The following is a 15,690-nucleotide window of genomic DNA, read 5'->3' on the forward strand; positions in this document are numbered from 1 at the left end:
ATGTCGGAAAATAGAACATGGCTTACCAGACAGAAGTATTAACCCACGCGTTTGCTTTGAAAATAGAGCAGGGAGATTATATTTTCTTTAGGCTTTGAGCGTCTCAGTTTGTTCTTTGATTTATTGAAATAACTGTGACTATAATGCATCCAACTAATAATTTCTCAGACGAAGGCCTCTTTCGGCGCATTCAGCAAATTCTCCAAAGACTGCTAATCAGACAGGCCTAATAGTTTCTTGGCTTCGACCTCTGACTGTTTTAGTTCCAATCTTGTTGGAAATAACGATTTGGTTTGATTAATTACTTTACCATGGCTCGAACCGTATTCTTGATCACGGATGTTGAAAGGGAGTAATTGTTTCCGGGAATATTTTGATGGATTGTTATTGCTTACAGGTTCAGACTTATCTTGTCAAATTGTGCTGTATTTTTGGACTTATTCCCAGTGCTTTTCTAATTCGCTCCCAGTTGGTTTAAGTGCCATAATTTGTTTGGGCACTGAGGTCATCATTCACTTTATAGCCAGTTTGTCATCTGGGTAATTTCTCTGCACCAAACCACTGAGACATTGTCAATTACATCTGACATTTATGGTGCTCCTCTTGCTAATTGTGAAGGTCTTGTATCATTTTTGGCTTTTGCTGGTGTCATGGAATTATGCTGGCCGAGCCGTCCATGTGTTTGTGGTAGCTAAATGAAACTCCACTGAATGTTTTGGCAGATGGTTCATAAGAGATTTTATACATCCTCCTTCCCAAAACAATTATCTTGAAGTCATAGTAAATCTTTTAATCAATACAAGACCTCTGCAGCGTGCACAGTTGCTATGCATATGTTTGCTTTGTTCTTGACTCGCAGGACATATTTGTGTCCTGAGTCATAGATCTGAGTTGAATTGCGAGAGATTTTGCAGCAGATTCAACATCGCAAGAGGCAGACAGTGTTCATGAATCACAAATAACCCTTCTATGACTGTTTTCACAATCATGTTTCTGCTGAAGCTGACTAACTGTTTTTGAGAGCTGCTGTAGGAAATAGGAAATTCACCACTTTTTCTGTGGATGTCCACTCAGTGCTGATGGTAAATGTCGTTATTTGAAACTATATATTATTCAGTGTGTGCTATATTTACCAAGGAAGCTGAGTTGTTTCTTAGTTTCCCTGCTTGCCATGCTGTGCTATGCCTACATTAGTGGTCTCCAACCTCTTTCCTCTGAGAGCTCCTTTAATCTATTGGGTAGATAGCGATCTACTGGTTGGAGACCACTAACCTACATGTACCAGGATGCATTGATGGCAAACTTATGATACCTATCCCCAAATCCTCCCTTTGCCTTTACCAAGTCTCCCCATGTAGGGGGCACTCAACAACAAAAAGAAATAAGCAGCCAGACGATTCTGTTTGCAGACAGCAAAGACAGAAACGAATGTGGTTATTCTTTAGGAAGTTTCTAGAACTGATGAAATATTCTGATGATGATGGTAAACAAGATAACTGCTAGTCTAAGGTTGCCATGTATAAACACGGTAATCCTATTTGTTGGCAAACAGATAGTGTTACCTGACAAACATGCTCACCCACAGGTCGTCTGTTTATCTTCGGTACCCTGAAGAAGGTCTCCAGCACACGTCTGTCCGAGGGAGGAGAAAACTTTCACGCAAAGTAACGCAAACACGACTCTCTCGGTTGGTTGTTGGTGACGGCATCCCACAAAAACGGCCCATATTAAAGTTTCTCTCAGCGAAATGATTTAGTTTCTGTTGGCATTGGAGGGCAATTTGAGCAAAAGGCACCACGGGTTTGATCTCAGCAGCTCGGTTTCTGGATCGTCCCCGCCGACCATAATCTGTCACAACTAATGCAGCTGCAGTGCCGACTGCTCTCCGCTGCATTTTTTCCACCAGATACTCTGGTTTAAATAAATATAGCAGAATATCTGAGTTAGCCAAAACAGTAAAAAATGTTTCCTCGTCTCAAACATCCTCATCATTCGAGATTCTGTTTTCGCTGTTGGAAACATAACTAGTTGCAGAACAAGCAAAGAGAACAAGGTCTTGTTTTGTGTTCGAGCACGTCGACCCAGACATCTTAACTAGCCTGCAGTTCTTCCATTCACCAAAAACATCACTGCACACAGAATAATTTATTGCTTCAGTTGATTTCATTTATTATCAACACTGATTAAATATCAGTGTAAAAAGGAGCACATTTTCTCTTGAAGTTCTACTATTTCCAGCCAATCCAAGTATTAGTTGAAACCAAGATATTTCCCCGCTGTTCTCGGGACAAAATAAAAACTTTTGCCAAAATTGACAAATGTCTTCATTTATACATTAATCAAAGAATTATTTGAATACTTGACTTTCTTTTATTGGTGCTTCCAGGAAGCTATTTGAGAGCTTGTGTAATTCACACTTAAACCTCGTGAACTGCTGCGAATTTTCTGCATTCTCTCGGCTCAGACTGATCTTTCAGGGGTGGAACCGTGGTCCCCCTGGAGAAGTGGCGGATGCAAGTCTTGGTTTCGTATATCAGGCTGCGGCTCCGCTGTTTCCAAAGCCAGGAAAGCACGAGCAACGTGAGGTCACGAAGAGTGAGAGTCAGATAGGAGGAGCGGTGCCAAGGCTCAGCGAAGGAGTGAGAAGAGGGGAATAGGGAGTACAGATGCTCAGGCTGAGATAGATCATGTTGGCCTTGCCCCCACTTATATAGTGAGGGAGCAAAGGCCGCCCAGTACATGCAGCACCCGGCCGGTCTGCTCTAATTTTTCCCTACCAGAGAAGGTGTGAGGTACTATATATGTCTTTCTTGGAGCAGACGTGGCTTGTTATGTCAGCAGCACCCTGTTATTAACCCAGCCTGTCAAGTGGCGCCAAGAACAAGAAATAGTGTAGAGAAGGAATGAGACAAACCACAAGGGGAAAAGAACAAAAATAATGTTAATTAGGAAAAAAACAAAAACACTTAATAATCTGTAAGCGCAACAAGGTAACTTGAAATTAATTTAAGGATATAGTCTAAAATCAGTTGTAAGCCTTCTGTCCAGACCAACAGCTCAATACTCCACGATGAGAACAGTTGAGTTGACTATTGATTGTCATACAAATTCACGTGAATAATGATGTAATTGTAGTCGCTATAAGACGAATCATACAGTAATACACATACACTTAAGAAGAAGAAGATACATTTATTGGCTTTGCAACTAAATCCATAATATTTGCATCAATAGATGCTCAGTCAGTTGAATATTCACTCATTATAAATCTACTTTTCATTCAATTACTGAATAAGGAAAAGTTCCAGACTATCCTGTTTACATCATAGTTTACAGTAAATTAATTGCCGTGTCAACACCAAGCGGCAACCGATAGTAACGTCACCCATTGGTTTGTGAATTGACGTTATGAAGCCTTTGAGTTTGAGTTTGAGTCACCATCTTGCTTGTTGGGAGTGGTTTGGAGCAGGAAATGACCATATTTGGACGAGCTGGAGCGAAGCGAGCGGTGGATCTGACTCGATCTGATTGGGAACCCGAGGACACTACGCCCCGTACATCAATAGCGGAAACCTGACTTCACCCTGGCCTTTCAATCAAATAGACACACCATCAAAAATACAACTTTTTGAGATCTAATATATACTTCTTGATGGGATTATTTTCAGATCGACTGCCAGAAAACGTATAAGAAGGAGACACTTTAGCTAACAACAGCATATTATTGAGTCGGAAAAAATTATTGACTTTGTATTTTATGAGAAGTTCAATAGGAGTCTATGGAGCTGTAGGGTTTTTGGAGCCAACCCCCAGTGGCCCTCGGTGGTATTACATACTTTGGTTTTGATATACTGTCTATGGTTGGAACATTTTTAAGACACTCGACATTTCGTCTCTTCCCTAAATTCACTTCCCTAAGCGTCTATTCGCACACGCTGATGTCTTTCTATTAACTTTGTATGCGGTTAACGATCTTGAATTCACATGCATGTTCTGCTAACAAATCTTTGTAATTCTCTCTGTAATCAATCCACGGTGACAAATCCTTCTTTCCAATAAAGGTTTAGCTTACTTGGAATTTTTCTCTGACACAAATGATCACGAACATAATTGTTGTGAGCCACGTCTGGAAACAGCTGCCCTCTGAAATTTAAATTTAGAGAATGAACTATCCCATTAATAGTCCTACTGCATGAATTTATGCCTGACAGCCTGAAGTAAAAGTCTTGGTGGGATGGAGAAAACATATGAGGGTTGTCTCCTGTAACGGTGGGATTCGACTCCCTCCTCCTGTATTCCTGTCTTCAGCCTTCCACCTTTCCTCTGACCCCTTCAAATCACTCCCAAATGTCCCGACTCCCTGTTGAGTGGGATTAACTGTAACTTTTAAAATAGGTACATCCTATATGCAGCTGGCAAACAAATAAATCCTCTGACCCATGCTGTGGAACAAATACTACAACCCAGTGTTTCCTGTGAGCGCTGTGCTCAGCAGTAGTGAAAGGCTTTTCCCTGTCAGCACGAGATCCTGTGGATCACGGGTCCGTCGGCTCCCAGTATGAAGGTCAGGGCCAGTGGTGAATACGCCTGGCGAGGCTGGAGCTGTGATAACGCACAGAGTCCTCATTGTCATCTGCGCTGTCCCGATGCTCTCTGACATCAGTTCTCTGCAGGAAACAGAGCAGGGCAGAGCAGGATGTGTGTGCAGTCGGCAGGTTGTCCCTCCAAAGGTCATCGCTCTCTTACATAATTAGACTCGGGACAGCTGGCAGCCGCTACCTGGATAACTGAGCTGTTCATTGGCTCCGCGCACAGCTCAACCTGTCTTAGTCTTTGAACTAGAGTTGAACATACAGGAACTTTGATGACTGAATGATGAACTTAATTGTTACTCGTTAGGATGTCTTGTGATCCAGTAAGATGAAGCATGATGTACAGTACAAAATCTAGTAAATCAGATTCTTATTCACGGTGATGTTGAACATTTTTTGATTCCACCCAGTTTTCGGTGTTGAAAAAAACTACCAACACTCTGTAAGACAGTCAGACATACAACTTTCCCTGCATTAGCTGTTCAGCTTATATCGACCCCGCTGTTCTCATGGTGACTAATAGAGCTGGCGGTTATGTGGCTTGTTGACTCAAAGCTTTGCACGTAGCCACATGGCCGTTTCTCAGAGGAAACTGTGGCCACAGGGGGAGTTCTCCATGTTAATCATACTTTTACTCCCACTCCAGACAAACCACACCACCAGCGCTGCCAGGAGCTACTGTCAAAGTCCTCGACGTGACCTCTGCACCTGTATACAAATCCTGCTTCCCTATTATCACCAGTGTTCATGGTAGCAATGATCGTTGAAGAATTTCAGGTATCAAGTGTCGGGGAAACGCAAAGCTTGAATAAAATGTAATAAATGTCAAAAGGCGGGAGTGGAAATTCACTCAACAAGTTGGTCTCGACTCAGTTGAGAGGATAATAAATTAAAAGAGTAGCTCAAATCCCACAGTAGCTTTACATCTGATATTACTCTTGATACCTTAGACTTTGATCAGATATGTGTTCTTATGACTGAAATATATATATATCCAAACATTCAGCCTGGGAAAGTTTTCTGACTGTACCACCTGGCAGTCTACTCAAAGAGGACATCTACACAATCATCTTCTTTTCTCCCTTTTTGGCTGCTGCCAAAACAGAGGAGGCCTGCAGATGGGGAGTCGGGTTAATGTGGAGTGAAGGGGTAAAGGGCAGGTTAATACCCACAGGTTGTATGTGCTGCACTCCTCTGAATAAGGCTCTATATTTCTTCTAAACCAGGCATACGACTGCGTGTCCAGAGATGTGATTTGCATCGCTGCGTGGGTAGACTGGGAATGACCTTGAGCGGGGTCAGGTGAACTGGCTTTCTGATTGCAGGCGTGTTTGTATTGCGCGTTGGTGCTACAAACTTGACCTCCGCCCTGTCTTTGGTCCCTGGTGAGCATTTTCACTTGTGATATGATTGGAATAGGGCTTTCCGGAGTATGGCTGGACATCCTCTGTCATGGTTTTGTGGTGCTGGGAGGGCATCATTGTGGACCTCCGCTACTGTGGGTTTAACGTTATCATGGCGGAGTGCAGACTCAGCTATGGAGGCCAGAACAGGAAAGGAAATGGTGGATTTCGATAAGATACGAGTGTAAAAATGTATTAAGATCGATTCAGCATGTGTTGTGTGTCTAAATGTACTCTCGATTTTTGGATGTGAGCAACTTTAACACACCAATACTGATCGAGCCAGGCCAGGAAGAGTTGGTGTGTTTCTTTTGACAAAGACGGAGCCAAACGAGTCCCATGAGTGTTTGGCTTCCTGCTAGGCCAGAGGGAACAAAGGACCATAGAGAACTCAGCACTCAGCATGGGACAGATATGTCTTTCTCTCCCTCCATCCCAACGCTCCCAAAGCCCCGTCCCAAACACACTCCATGTGCCGCGGTGCCAGCGGGCTCCCGAGCCAAATCCTTCTCATCAAGCAGGCCTGTACAGATGCAGCTGTCGGTGGGGGGACAAATACTGAACGGCAGTTATAGGAAGAGGGGTGCCTATCCCAGAATGCACTCCAGCCTCCAGCTCCAGCGCTGAGGCAGATGGAGATGGCATCAATCAGGCTCATCTCCCAGATATGGGGCCGTGGTGTTGAAAGGTTGTATCAGCAGTATGGCCGTGCGTGGGACCAGTTAATCCATTCAGATGTCAGGATGTAGGGTTCCTGCGGGGCCGAGCGGCGAAGCAGACCTCCAAAAGGGCCAAACATACGCATCCAAAATGCACATGTTCGACACACAAGTCAGTCTCATCTGTCAAATCTAGACGTCAACAATTCATCACCGTGTTGGCCTTCTTCATGTCTACATTCCCCCACTTGTGTTCTCTGTGGACCTCTGAAAGCCTTTTCAAAGCAGTGTTTAAAAACTCCCTGAATCACCTCTCTCATTGGAAACCCTTTCGGCTTATTGTCAAAGCAGTCTGACACATGACACTGACCAGCATATCGATATAGCCCCAGTCAGCACTTTGTAATGGCTCTTCCTGCTGACCTTTCTTGCGGCATTTTACTAACTGAATGATCGGAGCAACTTCAGTAAACTGGATTGTATTGAAAGGCCCCTCAGATCACCATGCCTCCAAGCATTTTTGATTCAAGCCCCCGAACCACAGCAACCGCACTGCCTGTCTTCCATCCAGAACCCGGGCTTTCTGGGTTTCTTATAGTTTGAAAAGCCTCCTTTATAACTGCTGAGGTGAAACCAGACAGATTGGCACTGCTACTGGCCCCCTGGAGATAAAAAGGGGAGCTGTTTGTTTCACAGCTTTTGGCCGATGATTGAGTAGACAGCTGTCGTCATATGTTTTGATCATGTAGCGTCGGCAAACCTCAGAGAGGTCAAATTTACAGAAAATCTATTTTCATGCAGGCAGTGGGGGAAGTTTCTCCTATAAAATTAAGGGGGAACTTCATCTCTTCATTTGTCTGTGCAGCACTTTGGCTGATCCAAATAACAGTCCTTCTCAAGAATCTTTTCTGCTTTCTGTTGTGCGCGAGGCCCAGTTGTTGCACTAATATAAGCTTCATCCCCAGGAGGAGAGAAAAAAAACAACTTTCTGAATCAACCTCCCCCCCCGTAATTCATTTCACCCAGGCTCTGGCTGCTACTTGCGGGATTCCTGGAAGGCCGTCCAGACAGAGAGAGAACATGATTTAATCCAGCCTCCGTGGCTGGTGCGATAAGCCCTCAGACACACCCAGATTTTCACAAGGGGAAATATTCTGCCAGGACCCACAATTATCGAAGTCATAATGACTAGAGATGTTATCAAAGAACGACTGGGCCTTAATTGCTCACTGATGTTTGGCCTTATGTGACCGAGTATACGAGAAAAACTAGTTTCAGTAAGGAGCTTATCGTTAAAGCAAGGCACATGTTTCTGTGAGTAGGTGTTTTCCTCATAATCTTACTTCATATATGGGACACACATTGGACCACTGGCACTACTGGCAACGTTAAATCCAATTTCCAGGGAGGGCTTGGTCAAAATGTAATCATTATAAAATGAATATCTTTTATGTCTAATCAGTGGCAGAGGATAAATACTGTACATATACAGGGCAGCCAAGGAGTAAATGTACAATTCGGTTTTTTTGCCAAGAGAATTATGATATCACTCTCTTGCTTGTGCAGTAAAAATGTAGCATAGTTTAGCACGAAGGCGAGCAACAGGAGGAAACATCAAGTCTGTCTCTGTCCCACAGTAAAAAAAAAAAAAAATCAAACCAACTACTACCCTATTAAACAGATTCATTTGACAAACAAACTATAACATGTCATTTTGTGAGCTTTACAGGTGCTGGTGGGTGGACTTATTCACTTTTGAACAAAACATATTTCCTAAGATGTTGAGCTATTCCTTTAAATCAACATCAAGCTTCACGATGAGCAGCAAAACAAGCTGTGAGAAGAGCCAAGACTCTGGAGGTTCCAACATTTACTGACGGAGATTAAACATTCACAAAAAGCTGTAATTTGGGGTAGGACTTTAATGTGACAGAGGCCTGCGTGGAGTTATTTTTGAATTCCCAATGAACACAAACTTTACTACCATGCCACTGCATGACCTTGTTGCCATGAGGAACACGCAACAACAATGAACATGCCCGTTGGGTTGGATATTATATTTATTGGTGCATGCTAAGAATCAGACCTCAGGGTTTTATTGAAAGCAACACACAGGGACCTCACTGGTGAATGATGAATAGATGAGGGCGTTGTGCATAAAGCCTGACGAATGAGATGTGTGACCACAGTGGGGTTTGACCAGTGGTGGGGCAGATGGTTTGGTGCACCGACTGGGTGGGTAAGAAAGGATTAAGTCTTTTGCAAAATACAACAAAGACACAACAAAATGTGACTGGAACGTTTCGCCCCGTTTTCCTGAGGGAACGTGAGAGGCAGATCAAACCTGGGAAAACTAGCCCATCCTCTCAAAGTAAAAATACAATTAGACTTAAAATATCCAATTCGTAATTCATTTCTTATCAAATATCAGATAAAAAAAAAAAAAGAAGCAGAGTTTTTACTAGATCAAATTCTGAAGCGAACACGTCATACTTGGCAACAACAAGGCGAGTCAGCCTCCAGGATCTTTACTGCTAATCTGGAATATTTTATCTTTTCATTGCTACACTGTGTCTTGGACGTCACCGAGATTCATAACACTGCTGGGCTTTGAATAGCAAAACACGAACAAGAGTCAAGTGTGTATGTCTTTGCTAATGTTCTTGAATAACACCTCCCGGGACCGGTTTCAACAGTCTGCGCTCTCCTTTCTCGTCTGCGAGCTTTAGTCTGTGAAATGTGGAGCACCATCTGTTGCCGGGCCTTCTGCTGAAAAACATCTTTCTTTACAGTTTCGACTTTAAAATCTAGTGCAAAAAGATCGATCATGTCGGTCCAATTCAAAGTTTAAGACTGCCTCCGCTGAAAAATGTTGTGTTTTTTGCGACCTGCCCAGTTTATTCTTTCACAACAAACCTCTCGAATTCAAATCTCTTCACTGTTGCTTTGACACTTGGTAGGAAACACTTAAAAGCTGTGGAAAAGAGCCAGTATGCTTTGTTGTATCCCAAACTGTTTGCACCCCTCACACAGTGCCCTGTATAGTCCACAGTGCTCCCTCTTTGACTGCAGAAGTGCGTGTCCCAAATACACTCATAAATCTTCTTGTCATTGTTGCCAACAGTGTTTGCAGTGGTTGAGCAGTACAAAGTTTTCATTGTTTCAGCTGCTGTTTGCAGTTTTTTTAATTTCTGCTGCTCCCTCCAGTTAGACTGATGATCCGAGCCGAATCTTTCAAACGAACAACAGCGTTTAACGCTTCCTCTGAATGAGATGAATGTGTGTAAACTTTGATTTACACTTGGTCTTTGATGACCGTCATTTATTTTCCCATTTACCGAGTAACCTTCAAATTGCCCCAATTATGTGCAGTTCTTATGTAATGAGGGTTTTTGGCCAAGGCTTCGTGTTGGAAAGAGGTTAATGGAACTGTTAAACATTTTGTTTAAATGAAAAGAATAATGACTTGATTTTCCTTAGCAGGATGGAGCAACTCTGGTGTTGATTGGTTGTAAACCTACTGGCGGTTTCGGAGGTTTGCCACTCGTCACTCGGGAGGTCATGTCCAGTCCAACACAAAGAAAACTCTGACGAGACAAAGCGACAAGGCTGGGAGCTCTCGGGTTATGTAGAGTGACCCAGACTGGGATGCTCATGCCAGACCCTTCTGCCTGCTGTCAGGCTGTCTTGTTTAGACAGCCTGTTCAAAGCCAAATGGCTTCATCCCGACAAGCTCTTTATATCAGTCTATTTTTTGCTTTGGCTGCTATAAGCCAACAATCCAAGCTATTAGATTTGGGTTTCGGACTTTGGTATTCTCAAACAAATCAAAATGAAAAATGAGCTTTGCCAGGTTAGACTTGTGCTCAGCATTAAGTGCTGAACGGAATGGAAAAACTCCCATTTAATATCACCATCCCAACCTTCCTTCCAACCTACTTGGCATCCAAAGCCCAGAACTAGGTTCTCCGCCTGCAAGTGTGCTGTATTTCATATAGAGATTCATGGAGACAAAGGATAATGAAAGCACCTCACAGACAGAACTGTTAGTGGATGAATCAGCTGTGGCCTATACGTTACTGTGCAGCGCTTCACATAAACACCGATCTGGCTTTGTCATGGAGAGTGGGCTACAAAGATGTTTTATGATGTAAACAGTTCCTGAGGATCTGGCTCACTGCATGTATGTGTATGTGAGTGAATGTTTAGGGCGAACAGGATCATCAGATAAATCCAGGATTTCTGCTTGTATCTGCGAGGCAGCGGGCAACTTACAGGAACCACGCAGTCATCACTGGGATGATTGGAAGTGGTGTTTTCTGAAGTGCTTCCTGGCACTCAATCAAAGCCACCTAACTGAATTTCCCAGTGTAACACACCCTTCCCCACCAACGCACTCTCATCAAAAAACACAAAAGCTTCAAAGTACACCTAGCATTTGACTTGGCAGTGTGATTCATGGGGTTTTATTAACGATGTAGTTTATATACAGCATCAGCAGACTTCCAGAGATCAGAAGGTTTTATAGGCTCTTTGACTGTCCTCCAGTTCTCGATACTGGCTGGTGTTTGGACAGCGCTTCTCTTTGTGCCGTTTGTGCTCCAAACTCATCTGGGTCAAGGCTGGAACTGCCATTCACGCTGCCTGTCATGCCTTTACAAGCCCTAATATTCACATGTTGTAATGCAGCGAAGAGTTCAAAGATGCTTTTGCAATGCATTGGAAGCTTTGCAGTGTTGTTTCATGCACATTGTTAATTCTTGGCCATCACTGTGATTTGTAATTTCCTCAGATGCGATGAGGTTTAGATGTAATTGCTTGCCATACATGTGAAATGAATGATAATGAGTCAAAGCGGACAGTGCCAATGTCTTTATATCTCAGTTGGAGGCTTCCTTCGCTATCAGATCTAAACTTACGCTTTGATCAAGTGTTTGGCCTGAGATTTATCAGAATTCATTGTCTGTCCTTGAATATAATTATTGAGCACATGTTCTTAATGTGAAATATAATGTCACGCACTAAACTCAAACAAGCCGTGTGCTGGATGCAAGCACTGTAAGTCTCCTTGATGTAATCAAAGAGTGTAAGTAATATAACTGATCGAACCTGATTTAGCTCCATGATTTCAACATCTTGTGTCGTCCACAAAGCTTTTTCTTTGGCCATCTCTAATGTATTCATACTTTACTTTACGTGTGCTTATTTTAGAGAGTTGGTTCCAATGAGTGAAACGAATGTCATATGTGCGTGTTAAAGTGCTGGAATAATAGAAAACAAGGACAATTCATTTTAGGGTGGATTAAGGTGAACGTGGGGTCCCTCGTGTGCTTTGAAAAACATCACAGCAGAAAGTCAAACCAAATATGTAGCATAATTCTATATTACTTAAGCTTGAGCATAAACCCTGCCCACTTATGTAGTTTGGATACGGGTTGCTGGTCAAGATGACAAGAAAACCAGGAGATTTTCAACCTTCACGCTACGATAGATGAAGCCAGACACACAGGCCTGGGGAGAGGTGTTCATGGTGTCATCAAATTTTTGGAAAGAAAGGGCATCAGCTCGTTTCTCTAGGTGTTGATCTGTTCCTGTAAACATGAATTAACTGATTTACATTAGGCAGTACACGTATTCAATTGGAGTCTTGTTTCTGGAGACCTGGATGAGGTAATATAAATCCAATGTCTCTCTCTTTTATCTTTGTTTTGGTCTCCACCAACTCCTCAGTGAAATGTATGACTCTTCAGCAGCTACTTTCTCCATTATGCATGACAGCTTATGTTAGATGCTGACTGGCTGTCTCCCATTTGGTACTTGGTCAAAGTTTTTTTTTTTCTAGTAATGCTTATAATCATGTGTGAAAGTAAACCAAAACTCTTAAATTCTTGGTCGCAGAAACCAAAACAAAGAGCTGATGGACTATAAAAATCGTTGTGGCGCTGAGGTTAACTGCACAGTGCGATGATAATAACTGCTTTAATATTGGGGTCTACTCAACTTTCAACTCGTAAATGTGAGTTTTAAGTTCGCAGTGAACAGCGTCACTAATTAAAACCAATATAAAACACAAACTTGTATATTCTATATTTTTTCTACTCATTTACCTCATTCCCATCTTTGTACCATTTGCTCATTCACAACTCTCTTATCAGCACCATCAGTGATTTAATTAAAACTGTATGTTCCATATGATCTTGGCAGAGGTCTTCAAAATTGCTTTCAAGTCACCCAGAACAAGGCGGGGAATGGTTCCTCCTCGGGCCGCAGGGGCCTTGAAGTTCCTAATGATGACATCAAACGTGGAGAGAGCAAGTTGTGCTTTCCCTCCTTGCCCCCTGATCTGCATGCAGAGAGGGTAGCGGTGAGCTCATGCTGGGAGGAAGTCACTTTGCCATTGAAAGGGAGAGAAGCAGAAAGAGCAACATCTGGCAGAGCCTAGGATGTGAGCAGGATGCTTGCAGGCCATGTGTCACTGTTAACACTGGAAAAACCCCATCATGATTTAGGATGGAAGGTGTAACTGGGTTGGCCACCTCCTGTTCGTCCTCACCACCTTGACTCGAGCAAACCCTTGTTTCCCTTTGTCACATCCTATCCCCAGGTCCCACCCAGGAGATTCAGCATCTGGGTCAGCAGCTTTCAGCTTAGGTGCTGCCTGTAGTCTTTGAAAAGATGACGTGCGAGACCATTATCAAATGTTTGTCTCCCTTTTCCCTTTCTTGTTTAGTGTCCTGTTCCCTTTGGCAGCAGGAATGTGGTTTGTACTCTGTGAATAAAGAGACATGCAGAGGCTTGTACCTCTTCTAACACAGCTGGGACAGGGTGTGTGTGCGTTTGTGTGGACGCACATGCATCAGTGTGTGGATGCACATGCCATCAGTGTGTGGACGCACATGTGTTTATTTGCCTGATTATTGTTGCGTGTGGACCGTATGGGGATAGACAGAGGGCATTCAGTGTGTAAACACGTGATGTGTGGCTTAAAGCCATATGTAATGAATGTTAATGCATGGTTTATATCCTCATCAGGGGTTTGATTACAGCCTCCATTACTTTGCATTAGAACACAGGGACACAGGTGTGTTTTGCAGAACTGTCCGTCTAGTTCATCTTTGTCTTGCTCTGCTGACTGTCAGGGCAGATCAGTGGTCTCCAGATGTTTTTTTTTTTTTTGCAGCGCTGAATCCCAGCATTCCCCAATCAAACTTAGACCCCCAGAGTCCAGGTAGGCCTGTCTGTCTGTCTGCCTGCCTGTCTGTCTGTCTGAGAGGCACACGCCTCCCCTTGCTCACTCACATGAGCTCAGCTTCCAGGTCGCGCAACACAGGCTCAGTAATTGACCCAAATGAAATGTTCACCGGTAAAAAAAAACTAGCCCCTCGCAGCCCCGGTCGAGCTTTGTTCGTCGACCCCAGTTTTAATACTTCCTCCAGTCCAGTGCAACAGTCAGGATGTTGCTCCCTGGTTGGCCACAGTCAGACAAAACAAGGAGTTCATAATCTAGTCAAGCAGACACAATGGGTGATGGAAAGGTTTTATAGTCATGATGGAAAGATCTAATGTGTGTAATCACACACTTTTCTGAGACCAGCCACACACGGACACACACAGACACAAACTGGGACCTGTGTGTCCAATTCCCTTTGGCTGATACTTTATTTTATGTTCAGAGGTGAATAATCCACTCTTCAAGCAGATGTTTGGTTGTGAATCCCTGCCCGCTTAAAAAATTATATGGTATTATTAATTTAATTAAAACTAAATTATTTCCAAATTATTGTGTCCCATCTATAAAATCAATTAAGCATAGCTATGACCTCAACAGCGTGTTTGTCTCTCAGGAATATTATTTTCTGTTGCAGACACTGGCCACACTTAAATGGATTTCATGGTGATGCACATACATTGCTGATGGGTGTATCTTCGTGGGTGTATATATGTGCGGGACATTATCTCTTGTCTGAGGTCATGTGTTTTAGGGAGGCTGTGAGGGAGGGTAGAGTGGGTTGCACACTAATCGGAAGGTTGGTGGTTCGATCCCCAGCTCCTCCTGTCCACATGCCTGAGTGTCCTTGAGCAAGTCACCGAACCCTAAATTGCTCCCGATGGTGTACCATCGGTGTGTTGTAAGTCGGGTTGGATAAAAGCGGCAGCTAAATGAAATGTAATGTAATGTAAAGTTTATGGTCCTGTGATGATGTGATTGATAGGACCCAAGTGAGACGGGGACCCCCTGACTCGTCCCCTCAGCAGACTGGGACCTCCCGTACCGTGAAACGCTATCCGTCATCCTCGGCGCCTATAACCTCCAACGCTCTGCCCGGTGGCAATGGCTATGCTAACGGCCACGGCAGCGAGCACAGGAACTGGTATGGACACAGGAATGGCCACAGCAACACACACTCGTTCAACTCTCACAGGCCCAACGGCGACAGCCAGCTGCACGGACAGTTCAACAATGCACTATCACCGGCAGGTAAGGACAAAAAAAAAAACCACACACTATGAAATAAATAATGAAACTTGTGTCTGTTCTCATTTTACGTTCAAACTTAACACTTCCACTCTCCCCAGCCACATGAAAACAAAATACGCACTGTGGTGCAGTTCAGTGACCACGAAACACGCATACACACAGCAGAACATTATCCACAAGAAATAAACAAAACCCTGGCAGCACCCCAGGCTGCACTTCGCTTCTCCCACTATCCACCCACTTCAGCCCCTCCACTGCATCACACAGACAGACGTTTCATATCACCGCTGAGTTCACTGAGTGAGCATGTGTGTTTTCACTGATACGCGCTTTGATACCGACACTGTCACCTCCCTGACATGACAGGCACTGAACCCTGGCGCCGTTCCCCCACGACAAAAAGAAACCTGTCCTTCCTAATTTTCCTAATTTAAATGCTCCAACATACCAACATCGTCAAGCCTCTCCTGTACCATGGCAACAGCTGTTGAACTTCTTCCAAATATTACTCAATGTTCACTTGCACCTACGTTCTCTTTGTCATTTTCACACATGCA

At 43.6% G+C, this 15,690-nt stretch overlaps 1 protein-coding gene across 1 annotated transcript in view; it reads left to right on the top strand.

Moving 5' to 3' along the window:
• Positions 1-15,690, top strand: part of LOC138632740 (latent-transforming growth factor beta-binding protein 2-like) — an 80,805-nt gene that overhangs the window by 15,883 nt on the left and 49,232 nt on the right. Inside the window, exon 4 of the mRNA XM_069718527.1 lies at positions 14,868-15,133. Coding sequence (XP_069574628.1) covers positions 14,868-15,133 — 266 coding nt within the window. The remainder of the gene's footprint in view (positions 1-14,867; positions 15,134-15,690) is intronic.

This window comes from Brachyistius frenatus, unplaced genomic scaffold (assembly GCF_029030835.1).
Source record: "Brachyistius frenatus isolate BFR_SWC_R1_liver_20210118 unplaced genomic scaffold, ASM2903083v1 Contig_193, whole genome shotgun sequence".
In the NCBI taxonomy this organism is placed as follows: Eukaryota; Metazoa; Chordata; class Actinopteri; family Embiotocidae; genus Brachyistius; species Brachyistius frenatus.